This window comes from Melanotaenia boesemani, chromosome 5 (assembly GCF_017639745.1).
Source record: "Melanotaenia boesemani isolate fMelBoe1 chromosome 5, fMelBoe1.pri, whole genome shotgun sequence".
Classification (NCBI taxonomy): domain Eukaryota; kingdom Metazoa; phylum Chordata; class Actinopteri; order Atheriniformes; family Melanotaeniidae; genus Melanotaenia; species Melanotaenia boesemani.
The window spans coordinates 24,063,099-24,076,731 of NC_055686.1; the positions used below are offsets into that span (position 1 = coordinate 24,063,099).

Sequence of the window (13,633 nt, forward strand, 5' to 3'; positions counted from 1 at the left end):
ACGAGTGCAAGTGAGTATTTAAACACTTCGTGTCGACTACATCAACATTAGATTTAAATTTATTTACATCCATCTACAATCTGGTGTCAAGTGCATTTTTTTATTATTGTAATTTAATCCAGTAGTAAAGATTGTGGCTATGAAGAAAATGAGTTTCCATGATGTAAGTCGGAGGTTGAATGGTCACTATACCCAAGGATGGAATAAAACTGGCATATTAGAAAAAATATAAACACATGCTTCTAAAACTGAAGAAGCAATGAATGAAAGGAAAAATCAGGAACCTCTTTTTATTAACTAAAATGAGTTGCAACATAAAACAGGCACCATATTTGTTGATCTATTGTTGGATAGCATTCATATTATCAAGCATTTAGGTTTTAGTACATTTTCTCCTCTTCCACTACTGATGTCAGAGAAGTTTTCTTACTCATTTTAGCTCAACAACTAGCTCCACTGCTGGCACATCCCTCACTCAGTGTTCCAGTTCTGGCTCACTGGATCAGTTCTGTCAAATATTTCTATCAGTATTAGTTTTTAAATGTATTCTGTGATGTGGGATTAATGAAGCTGAAGACGTACTACACCTTTATGACTCTTAAATGTATGCAGGTGCAAATGATCCTGAATGAGATTATCTGCAGCCCAAAAACAGGAAACCAAATTATTAGGCGACCAGTATAAAACCTTGTCTTGGATAATGTGAATGCAGTCACGTTCCCACTTCTGTTTTCAGCTTCTTTTAAAGCTTGTGCTCATAACCGTCTCTGACCCGTATTTAATGAAATAATCACGCTTAAAGGAATAAGTGCTTCGTCATTAGTGCAAAACACAAGCTCACGCTTTAACATTCGCCTCACTGACATTACCTCTGTGTTTGTGCTACAGGGGGCTACAAGGCAGACAGAGACTATGACAGTTTTTAATTACAACATCTCCAGTCTGGAGTTTTGGTAAGGGCTGTTAGCATATGAAGATGTGGTTTTAGTTTGCTCCAGGATCCCTCCAGCCTCCAAAGGCTTTCTCCAGGTATACAGCCACAGCCAGGGTCAGATGATCCTGCAGCTTCCCACCAACCACCTGCACGCCCAGGGGCAGACCCTCCTTACCCAAGCCCAGAGGACACTGGGTAACTGGCAGCCCAAGGATGTTCAATACACCTGAGGATGAAAAAGAATATTAATATATAATGTACAACCTGTAAGCAGAAAAAAATATTTTTCTAATTTATCAGCCCCACAGGCAATAAAATGTGATTTTTCATTCTGACATTTTATTGCCAACTGATTTGTCAGGATGTGACAGTAAAAGGTGAAAACAATGAAAGCTCTTCACTTATGAGATATTTAACCTAAATGGCTTTATCAATATATTAAAGTGACAACATGAATTCAGCTGGATGCACCCATGACAGTGATGGACAAAGCCACGGAGTGCAGGCTACAGTCTACCGTCATTCATGCCAAATTTGACAATAAAGGTGAGGAGCTATGCAGCTGAAAAGGAAAGTTTAGACAGTATAGTTTTTTCTTCTGCGATAAAGTTGATGTAGGATGTCAAAGAGAAAAAATAACGCGTCTACACAGATCTCGAATGCCTTTTATAATATTGCAGTAATATGGCATTTCTTAAAAGTCTTATAAGTCAAACTTATTTGACTATTAATATATGAGCAGAATCACTTACCAGTGTAGGCAAAGTCGAAAGGTCTTAAGAGTGGGTGGTGGTGTTTGGGTGCCACTCTGGGGTGTGTGGGGTACAGAAAAACACCATCAGTGCCCAGCAACTCCTCCACCTCCTTCTGCAGCTTCTCCTTCTGCTGGATGATGAAGGATGACGTTTTGGACCACGAGCTCCCCTCCAGCAGACCCAACACTGACGACACCACACAATACACACAGTTAAGATCATGGAAACTTGTACAGCTCCACCTTTAAGAGTCGCGAGAGAAAATAGACTCAGTATTTTTACAAATGTGTAATACATGATTTGTAAACTGTGTTAACATAACTTTGGGTAGTAGTAAATGTTTTGTAACTATTTGAACGCACAATAAATATGTAAACAAAAATGACAAAGTGCACAAACATTTTACATACAGATTTTTTCCCTTCACCTCACATTTGTTGTATTTAAATGGGCTCTTTGTTAAATTTGTGCATTTGTAACAATATTGAGTCAAATTTTTTCTCCATACTGAACAAAAAAACGCATAAAAACATGACAATAACAGTTAAAAGCCTTAAATACAAAAATAAAAATCAAATAGCAGATTAATGAGTAATAGCCATATATGATTTCTGCTCTTACTGATAGCAGCCATTGTATGGTCTGATTTTCCCACCATCCGCTTCAGCAGCTCCCACAGAGGCCATGCTGGTCGGCCAGGTTCCCCCATCAGCTCAGCGAATGGCAGAGGGGGCTGAGGGATGAAATATAAAAAAACATATATATATTTTCTAGAGTTACATGAAGTTTGTGCATGTTTTCTGTTACTGGGAGGAAGCCTTCAACAACTACATTCAAACACAAAAACAGTCATGTGCTTGTTAATACTTGTTGCCACAGGCTCCATATAAAACCAAAAAAAATCTGCCTCTGTGTTATCGCAACATCAGGCTTTCACTTAAAACAAGAGTCTGAAAACTCTGACAAAAAAAGGCTTGTAGAGGACACCCAACATGGAAAAGAAATGCTCTCTCTATGGACATGTCTGTAGGTATTAATGACTACTTAAATATGCCTAAGTACTTTGTACTGCAAACATTACAAATGTAATTTCCAGTAAAGCCTGAAAATCAACGATGCAACAAAAGTCTTAAATCTCTCAAATCTATTCCTTCACCAGACACAAGTCCAAAGACATTTTTCAACCTCTTTACTAACCAACTAAATTGTATTTTAAAAATGTACATTTGATGCCAGCAAAACTGTCTTTTTTGACGATTCTATCAGCAGATTAGTTGGTGATCTGTGAGGGTGTCAGGATTAGATATAAAAGGAGCATCAACTGCAGGCTTACTGCTTCCAAACAAGGAAGGCTCATAGTTCACCACTCAGTGCGAAGTCTGTCTGAAATCATCATTAAGTTCCAAAAAAGACATTTTTCAATGCAAGATTATAAAGAATTTTAATCTTTCGATATCTTTAAGACAAAATAATGAGAAATGATGCAAGGAATCTGGGGAAATCATAAAGGCCCAGGTTGAAAACCGCTGGATGGTTGACCTCAGACGGCACTGAGTTAGAAACCATCATGCTTCCATGATCAATATAGCCACATTCTTTCAGGAACAACTTGGAAAACCCTTTTTCATTCTACACAGCTGCTACATCCAGAAGTGTAACCTGGAACTGTATTACAGACGGAAGAAGCTGAGCTACCTGAAGACACGTTTATCCCAGACAAACAGAAACGTGTTCTGGGATCAAATGAGTTCATGTTTTTGCTTTTTCACTGATCATTTTGGAGGAGAAACAAATGTGAAGATATGCTACCATCAAACCATCTTTTCCTGGTGAGTTCAGCAAGACCATTTCAGACCCCATTCTGCATAACAACAGAGTGGTTTCATAGACGCTTTACTAGCCTGCCAGCAGTCCAGATCTGACTCCCTCTGGAAATAAATGGAGCGCTTTGTGGAGAAGAATCAGATGACAACATGTTAAGCAGACTGTTATCTTGTACTCAGCTGGATTGGACACAGATTTCTTTGCAAAACTGCAGCAGTTCGTATCCCAAGTCTCCAAATAATAATAATAATAATAATAAAAAAAACATTTAATAAAAAAGGAAAGTGGTATACACACTCCATTGGGAATGGTGCTACTTTTATCAATTTAAAATGTATTCATATTTTAATCTAAATACAATGAAGCTGTCTTTTTTTTTTTTTTTTTTTTTTACCATAAATGAATGTTACAAATTTAATTTTTTTACTGCGCCTTTTATTATTTTTATTGCCAAATTTCCCAACTTTGGAAATGTGGTTTGTAAATATAAGCTGAGAAATATTTTATACAAGAAGCTGTAAATGTGTCACAGCATGGCTGTAACAACATCAGATCAACCAAAGTACAGAGCAAGCCACAAAAAAATGCATGTGTGTTTGTATGTTCTGATATCAATCTGTTTATACATTCACACAGTGCTGACTTGATGTATGTTGGGTACAAAAGACAAGTTTCGGATCAGATAAGTGGAGGTTGTGAGGTGAACCTGGCCAGATAATCAGTGCAATATCCTCTGAGATGGTAAAAACATAATTGTGTGTGTGTGTGTGTGTGTGTGTGGTATGCAAGGTGCAGCTAAACAGATTAGTAAATCATTTCTGAGCAGCAGACTACAATAGGTTCAGTGACTAAGACTCAATCTGCTTTCTTCCACAGTGTAACACCTCTTATCAACTAAAGGATTGTAGTAACAGCAACACATACACGTGTCCCTGCTGGGTATACACTCACCCAACCCTCCAAGATCATGGTGGGAATATTCTTTCTTCTTTGGAGGAAAAAAGAAAAGAATGCGTAAATAAGCTTTACATATATTTAAAGTTGGGCCCTTTGACCTGATTATTAAGCAGCACCATGTTCTTCATTACACTATTACTGTGGTGCAACCAAATTTGTTGGTATTTCTTTTTTTTAATGAACACAGACTCCAAAATATCTTGCTAAACATAGGATAAAACACTTGTCTCGCTTCATTAGATCTATAATAATGCATAACTGGGAGAAGTAGGTGGATTGAATGATCTTGCTGTGTTTGCTGTTTCCCACCAGTCATCCATCAGGAAGATTGATAGGCTCACTGTGTCAAGAGAACTGTTTTGGGTAGACATGTATGCATGATCTACTCTGGATCAGGCTGTCAGGTGGACCTACTTTGCCCTGCTCGTCAGGGAGAACCATATACTTGTCCCAGATCTGGAAGCCATAGCGGAGCCCAGGTAAGGACACTTGCTGGACCTTCACTCCAAAGTCAATCTCCAGACGCTCCACTACCTGCAGAACAAGATTTGAAATCTGAGAAAAACCCCTTCAAAATCTAAACTTGTGATTGGACGTCTACATACTGTATTAGTTATTTGACAGATGTTTTCAGCATACCTTCTTCTGAATGTCCACAAGCTCTTTACTGACGGGATATGTGTAAACAGAGCCGCCATCATGTGGGATGGTGAAGAACCGCAGCTTCTTCAGGTCAACCTTTGTGTTTAAAGACAACCTGTGTGCACATGTGAAAGCAAATACTGCTAATTACACCACAGGTGAACCACTTTACAATCAAAGATCAGAGCATAGCAAACACTTTCAAGGTTTGGGTGCCATTCCCTGCACTTGTTAAGTCAAACACGATCACAGTCACAGCAAAACAAACCAGACCTGACCCTAGGCCCTGCGAGACACAGGCATCCAGACCTTTTATTTGAGTCATCTCCAAAGAAAATCACATGTATGACTGAGCATAAATCTTTCTTCTTCTCTGACCTGCAAGTATATTGCAGTTGCCACCTGACCAGTATGTTTGTGGCCCTAAAAGAAAACGTGTTAAGCATTGCATGTATTTGTCTTAACAAAATATTTTACAAAGCAGCAATAGAGATATCGCTCTCTACACAGAGACAGCTGTGTGGGTATTTTATTTTGGATATAAATACTAAACATCTGCAACATGTTTCTGGATGAGTGTTCCTCTAAATGACCATCATGTTTGCATGACAAATATTTGATTATACACACTATCACCTTAAAACAAACTGTTTAAATTAATTTACACAGGCAAAGAGAGACTTGTTGTAATGTATGTAAATAGAATCATTAAAAAAGTGGTATTTGAAGATGTAAATACAGTCAAATGCAGCAAACATGAGCACAGATCTTACTTGTCAGCATTGGGTCCAGCCATGATCTTGAGCATAGGCAGCAGGTCTTCAGCGTAGCGGCACATGGGACCAGAGCTGAGGTACTCCTCCTGTCTGCCAGAGGTAGGAGGGTACTGGTTCTCGCAGGACACCACACCTGCAAGACGGCACCAGTTACAAGGCTGTTAGACATATGAAAAAGTTCTTCAAAGTGGCGCTTCCAGCCAAAACTCAAATTAACTAGTAATTATACATATCAGAACAAGTTACTTAGCAGAAATGGTCATGCTCAAAACAACTGAGCATGAGGCAATGCTTAACTAGATGACAGTAAAGTCACTTAGATTCAGCTTGTGTTTAGCCTGAGTTATCATCATACAGCATTTTATGTTCTTGATATATCAGCTTTATGTCTGTACTGTTTACACTGAAAGCAATAACTATGCATAAATTAAAATATCTGACTCCTTAGATGCTAAATATTTTGCTATGTTCTTAGATGACCTGTAACACCCATGCAGGTTTACTGTGTTCAGGGTCATAGATACTGATAAGAATGTTCCCTCTTTCTTCTGAATAATGCGTATTATGTCAAGATAACCACCACACTGACACTAAAGTACAAACCATGTACCTCCAAAATAACAACTCCCTCTAAAACCTCTATCAAACAGTTTGACCCAGTTATTCTCCAAACTATAAGAGAAATAATACACAGCAGGTGAAGGGTGCAATATATTTCAGCATGTTGCATGATAAGTTGCTTTAGAACAAATCTAACATGCAGCCTCTTACCTGGAGTGGTTTTATGGCCAAATATTCCATTGAAAAAGCAGGGCAAACGGATGCTGCCACCAATGTCTGAGCCCACTCCGATGACCGCTCCTGCTCCTCCTATTATACTGCCTTCTCCCCCTGATCCCACATGATCACAGGAGATAAACAAAGGAAGAGGACAGATAAGCTATGGAGCCTGGCATTCTAGTTTGTTGCCTAAGACACATTTCTCTGCTTCTTATGCCTTTTAAAGCTTATTACATATATTTTCACCCAAAGCTCCCAACCTGAGCTCCCTCCTGGTATTCTCTCCAGGTCATACGAGTTTTTGGTGATGCCGTAGAGGTGGTTGTGAGACTCAAGCCACATGCACAACTCGCTTGTGTTGGTGACGCCCAGTGGTATAGCTCCTGCTCTCTTCAGCAGGGCCACCAGTGGAGCATCAACAGAGGCCACGACTCCACGCCTGGACATCACACCTGTAGTGAAGGGCATGCCTGCAAAGAGAAAAAAAATGCTCAACTATAACTTACTCATCATAAAATTTTACAATAGATACCACATCTCTGATCAGTCAGAGCAGCTGTATGGTTTAAGCATGTTGGTGGATGTGTGTATCAAATGTTGACACACATACACGTCACATGTAGGTAACAAAAGTGGCTGGTAGGAGATTAAATTTCTAGAAGTTACCCTGGAGAGCAAAGGACTCTTTGACCGACAACGGGACTCCCAGTAAAGGCAGCCGGTCCTCCAGCACCTCCTCTCCTCCAGTCTCCTCTTCAATCAGCTTATCAACCTGAGCTGCCTCCTGGAGTGCAGCAGAAAACCTGGGCAAAGGAAAAATTACAGTTAAGTATTCAAGTCAGCTCAGTTCCTGGTTAAAGAGGCTAAGTTTTCAGCATGGAAATAATAACTAAACAGAATTCAGAGTGTATATGTGAACGGAGAGTGCATGTTAAATAAAGCTACAATCTGTATGACAAATGATGGCTAAATGCGTTTTCAGAAACATTTTAAAGGTTAAACTAAATAATAACTTCATTCCAAACATCCATAATAAGCATTATTCTTATAAAAACAGAAATTTATATAGGAGAACACAGAGGTGCAACAACACACCTAAATTTCACATGCAACAAACAACTGCATCAAATGCTTAAATATGGGAAGCTAGATGTTATAAAGCTGTTGTAATTGTTCTCCTGTAAATAACCCAACCAGGCTCTGCAGCTCTGATGCACATAAAGAGAAAAGATAACAGTAAAAGTATCAGGTGAGACATTTCTTTCTTGCCTGTCTTTGACAACAGCATTCAGAAAGGGGTTAACTTCCTGGATCCTGTCGATGTAAGACTGCACCACCTCAACACTCGACACCTGCAGATATACAAAATTTAGACGCTGTAAGAGCACGTTAGGATTAGCTACGAACACATGAAACAGAAAAACAAGCCAAACTGAAACAACCTTTAAATGTGACCTAAACAGGGATTGAGCAATTTCCCTGCTCAGGTTAAAGTGAGTATAACCAAAATGATGAGTCAAGGAAGGAAGTTTACTTTGTGCATTGATGCATTTAACACTGTTTAAACCCTTTGAGGGTTTTAGCTGCACATTTCCCAAACTCAAGTTCTCATTTTTCTTGCATTTCTGTGTCTGATTGACATTCATGATTAATCCATTCACTTTAGAAGAGAACACATAGTACATAAAGTAATCTCTTAACCCAGGAAACAACTTCCCAGTGTGTGCACCACAGAGTTCAGAGCATCTTCCTCCCAATAAACTGTTGAAACATCAGTATGATGCAGTCATACAGACCTTCACATCTGTCTGAAACTGTCTCAACAAAAACAACGTAATATTATATACACGGGAGTACGTGTGTGTTATTATTCCACACATGTTAAAGGCTTCTCTTAAGGGTTTATGGAAGCAGGATAAAACTGTAGGAAGATGATGTATCCTATAGACCGGGGCATGAGTCCAGCTTAGTGTAATAAGTTATTACAGATAAACCAATATAGCAGGTGAGAAACTAACAATACCTACAAGCTAACTCAAATAAAGACAGCATTTAGTATGTAAGTCTAAATTAACGACACCATGAAAATACAACCCAACAAGCTAAAATGTGTCCGTTGGATGCACACACCTCTTTTCGCCGGATCTTTTTAGCGAGCTGCGTCGCTGGCACGAGCAGAAGCGGGTTGGTGACGGGTGGCAGCTTCTTCCTGGAGGCTGCGGGACTCCGAAGGAGGAACTGAACAATCATCACGAAGAGCCCAGTGACAGCTTTGAAAAGCCATACCTGAGCCTTCTCCAGGCGGCTCAGGGCCATGTTTCCACCGCGGAAAGAGGACGGAAGGTAAACGGCAGCTCGACGGCTGTCAGCACCTCGGCGTACAGCTCTTGACGTAGCGACTGTTGGAACCTGTTCCTGCTAGTCAAGGCGGCGCAAGCTAGAACGTAAACCGGATATGTTTTTTTTTTACTTTCAAAATAAAACCATTGATTTATCGAGCTAAAAAAATTAACACTCCACCTGGCTGCATTACTCCATTAAATAAATTGATTTAATCGTAACCAGCTGTTTTAACCAGCTAAAAAAATAAATTAATAAAAGAAAAATAAAAAACAAAACAAGATAGCAAGTATTTGTTTATTTCGAAAACAACTAGCAGAATATTTGTAAGTATTATGTCTAACTTGTCAACCTGTTCCGGACTGTGTCAAAGTTGACCAAAGGTAAAGTTTAACCCCGAAGAAACACAGCATGGTGACAAAACCATCAAAATGCCTCTGTTGTGCGAGTTGAGTTATTGTTGATACTAAGTGATTAAGTTAATATTCTAATTATTAACAAATTAACAAGATATTCATTGTGAGTTAAGAACTTTTGGCTTCTTAGATGAAGGCACACTACAGTTTTATGAGTCTGTGTTACCTTGGGTTTGCTGATTATTAGTTAATGTGATTAAAAAAAACATACATATGAAATTTACATAAAAACCACTGGACAAAACGTGGTTTTATGGATTCCGATCTATTGACAAGGAAAAAAATGTCACGTCAGCTCAAATAAATTCCTTTAAAGGCTCAGACATTTTTAATTGTTTGGGTGTCTCTTATTTTCAGTATGCAATATGCAGCTCCTCCAATGGGTTATTGGTCTACAAAGAGGAATTTCCAATAATTTAGCAACATAAGTAACTAAATATCAACACAATCTTCACATACTATGTGTTAACCCTTATTTTATTGGTAATTATTGTCCAGCGAAACAGTTTATATACTATACTTTCAAACCTGTAGATAGACTCACTGCCACTTCTAGGCACACAATTAGGCACACTTGTTCAATTGCGTGTTAACACAAATAGCTAGTCAGCCAGTCACTTTGCTGCAACTCAGTGCATTAAGGCATGTAGAGACATGGTCAAAACAACTTGATGAAGTTCAACCTGAGCAACAGAATGGATAAGAAAGAAGATTTGAGAACAAGAAACTGAGGTTATAATTAACACAGACTCATTGAGATTGGTCAATAGAAGATGGAAAAATATTTCCTGCTATGATGAGTCTCTATTTCAGATGTAACGTTCAGATGGTAGGGTCAGAATTTGGTGTAAGCAACATATAAGCATGGATCCATCCTGCCTTGTATAAATAGTTCAGGATGATATTAGTAGTGTAATAGGAGGGGATATTTTCTTGTACTTTGTGTTACATTGGTGTACTAGACTGCTTGCACATCAAAATAAAATCCCCCTAAGGTGCCCATGAGGGTGATTTTATGAATAGGAAATCCTCTCACAGCATTAACATTCAGGTGAAAGACTCCTGAGTCTTTCAGCTTTCTGCAATCTATCAGCACCCATCACGCAATGACCCACACAACCTATGTTAATAACCACTTTTAACATAAGGGCTGTGTCAGGAATGTATCTCTATTTATGAGATCATGATAATATCATTTTGTAAATCCAGGTGAATTCTTTGGTGTACTGCTGGTGAACAGAGGGTTTGCCTGCCAGCCTTTTCTTCTGACACCGTTTGCAGACCCTCCGGAAGCACAGCAGACATATAATCATATCCATGCCAGGACAAGGGTACAACTGGAAATGACCTTTGGCCTCCCAAAGGCACACTTTCAATATCTTTACCACTTAAAGACCAGCCCAGAAAGGACTTTGGAAATCCTGATGGCCTGTGCTGTCCTCCACAATGTGGTCTGGAGAGAACTTCCAGAGTGCCACTACAAGTGGACTGGGACAATACTGCCGGCTTGCCTGATGACAACAGTGGTCGGCTGGTCAGACACCAATATGTCTGCATATGGAGACATGAGGGGTGTATTATATACAGACCTTTGTGAATGTTTGTTCTTGTGTTGTATAATATGCTTTGACGCCGTGCTTTCTATCTAGTGGAGGATGAGTTGAGCCAGGATCCCGGCTTAACCCCTTATCTTGGTTTTGTGCAATAGGCCCCTGCTCTTAATGAACACACCTCACACACAGACTCTAGTGGAGTACCTGTCTTTCAACACTAGAGGGTAGCAATGCTGAAGAAAACAGCATTTTTGACTCCTAACTGAGCAAAAGAAGCAAAGAGGAGATGAAGTGCCTCTGCAATGCAGGTTAGTGGGTTAGAGGAGGATTCATATTGTGTGCTTGTGCTTGCCAGCTCTGCAACTGTGGCTGCTGCTGCTGTGTCACCCTGCAGCACATTGGACCCACTGCTTTATGCATGCATTTATTGTTTGGTTTTAGCTTCACATGTTGGATTCTTACTCCCACTCACACAAAAATCAAAGTCCAATTTGGAGCAAATTGTGGGTGTAATGGACATTTACTCAAGCTCCACTCCTCAGTATAAATCCAAATGATCTGATGTATTTTAGTTCTTCCACTTGATGTGCTGGTGCCATTTCAGAGGGAAGTGCATTATTATTAAGTTTTGTTTTTCACTTCAAGACACTTATGTTTTGCTTTACTTTCACATAAATGTATGAGGAACTATTTTAATTTTACACCAATATTAACAAACAATCATGGAAAAGAAAGTGCACCTTTCAATTATAATTTTTTTTTTTTATCAGGGCATGGAATAAGGTGAAGTCAAGCTCAGATCAATAAAATGGCATATTCTATGTTTGAATTAACTGAACTAAAACATGCAACATGCATAAGAAGCACATGAAAAACTAATACTGACTACTTTCATAGGCATTGAGGAAAAGCAGCCGCTAGGTGCTGCTAATCAAATTCACTTGGACTGATCATCAATAAGTGTGTGCACCTCTGTGTAAAGGTTTTAACAGTTTGCTGTCTGTTAACACAATGTCAAGAAGGAAAGTAAAACATTTTTTTCTCTAAAAACAACATCGCAGCACAGCTTAGGCTTACAAAGTTGCGTTTTAACAAACACAAGTCATCTGGAACAATGTGCTTTTAGACTGGCAGGACCAAAATGAAGATGTTTGATCATAACACGTGCCACAAACAGCACATCAGCACAAACTCCTCAAATAAACTGTCAATCCCAGTGGTGGAGGAGTTATGGGGACTTGTTTTGCAGTCACAGGATCTGGGTACCTTGAACTTCTCTGCATACCAAAGTATTATAGAGTAAAACGTGAGGCATCTGTCTGGCAGCTAAAGTTAGGCTGAAACTGGGTCATGAAAAAGGACAATGACCTTAAACACAGAAGCAAACCTTCAACAGAATGGTTGGGGAAACAAAGAATCAAAATCTTGCAATGCTTCAGTCCATGTCCAGACCTCAACCTGATTGAAATCCTAAACTAAATCATAAACAAATGTTTGCAAACCTGAATGAACTAAGTATGTTGTGAAGACGAGTTAGCCAAAATTTTAAATGTTATAAGGTGTTTCTCCAAACTAACTCAATCAGTGGGTGCACTTTTATACACACTCTTTCTGCATTTTATTTTCATTATAATGACACTGTAATAGTCATGTATTATTGTTCATTGCAGGGGTAAAGATAGAGCGATGGCCTCAGGAGCCATCCTGGGTGAGTGGCAGGTCACTGAAGGAGAAGGAGAGAAAGGTCTTTCCGTGAATCACCAGTGTCTCTACACCAGCTTGAAGTAAATTTGAAAGTGGTTTCCTAACTAGCAATAGATTATTTTTAAGATGATGTGTGGAAGCCACATCATATTCAGTTTTCAGTTAGTATATTTTGGGACTGCACATCAACTTCGTTTATTTTTTTAATTTATATGGGACCATGTATAATTTACACATAAATGTTGCCATTAATTAAGAGTTTACATAAACTATAAAGATGCTCAAAAGTACCTCAGTGAAGGTTACTGACGTAGCTACATGAGCTACATGAACCAGTTTCATTTAAACAGGAGCTAACAAGGCTGCTAGCTGATTTTTAAAGTAAGCTATGATGTAAAAATAGGGACAAATATGACTTTTTGTTCTATAAGAAGTTATAAGAATGAAAAATTTGACATATTTTAAACCTTATGTAAAGAGGAAGGGCACAGACAGACCCCAGCCCCAGTATCAGCAGCCGTGACAGCTCTCAACATGGAGTTAGCCACACAATTGTTGTTAGACACAAGGATCCACTCTACCACCACCACCAGACAGTAAACCAGAAAAACTTGAAGAAGTCACTGATCCCTCTACCACATCAAGCATATCACATACTGAGCCCTAAAACATTTAACTTAACTTCATCTGGACCTTTTTGAACTTCTTGCAAATATTTCCTCTTGGTGATCCAGATTATCAACGTAAAAATATTTATTTCTCATCTCTGTCTAATGTGACCACGGTTACAGCAGTGTACATGAGTGTGTGTTAGAGAGAAGAACACAAGCGTTTTCTCTCTTAGTCTAAAGTCTTGCCCACCCTCTGGTCACCTCATTAATAAAAATCTAGATCTGCCACTGGTTCTTTTGAAGTTGTACCAATATGTTATTTCAGTTTCTGGCATATTTTT

The 13,633-nt window shown here is 39.0% G+C and overlaps 1 protein-coding gene across 1 annotated transcript; it reads right to left on the reverse strand.

Annotated features, from left to right (window-relative positions):
* Positions 1 to 276: 276 nt before the first annotated feature.
* Positions 277 to 9,084, reverse strand: faah2b (fatty acid amide hydrolase 2b). The gene is made up of 11 exons (XM_041986611.1): positions 8,799 to 9,084; positions 7,938 to 8,020; positions 7,335 to 7,471; positions 6,929 to 7,138; positions 6,660 to 6,779; positions 5,886 to 6,021; positions 5,110 to 5,227; positions 4,885 to 5,004; positions 2,311 to 2,422; positions 1,687 to 1,875; positions 277 to 1,160 (listed from the first exon to the last, which is right to left on the reverse strand). The coding sequence occupies exons 1-11, from the start codon at positions 8,982 to 8,984 to the stop codon at positions 985 to 987; spliced, it is 1,587 nt and encodes a 528-aa protein (XP_041842545.1). The 5' UTR covers positions 8,985 to 9,084; the 3' UTR covers positions 277 to 984.
* Positions 9,085 to 13,633: the final 4,549 nt, after the last annotated feature.

Coding starts and splice junctions, on each gene's coding strand:
- faah2b (XM_041986611.1), bottom strand. CDS start 8,984: ATGGCCCTGAGCCGCCTGGAGAAGGCTCAGGTATGGCTTTTCAAAGCT. Junction 7,472..7,937: donor AATGCTGTTGTCAAAGACAG/GCAAGAAAGAAA, acceptor TCCTTTGCCCAG/GTTTTCTGCTGCACTCCAGG. Junction 2,423..4,884: donor TCCCTGACGAGCAGGGCAAA/GTAGGTCCACCT, acceptor TTCATCCCTCAG/CCCCCTCTGCCATTCGCTGA.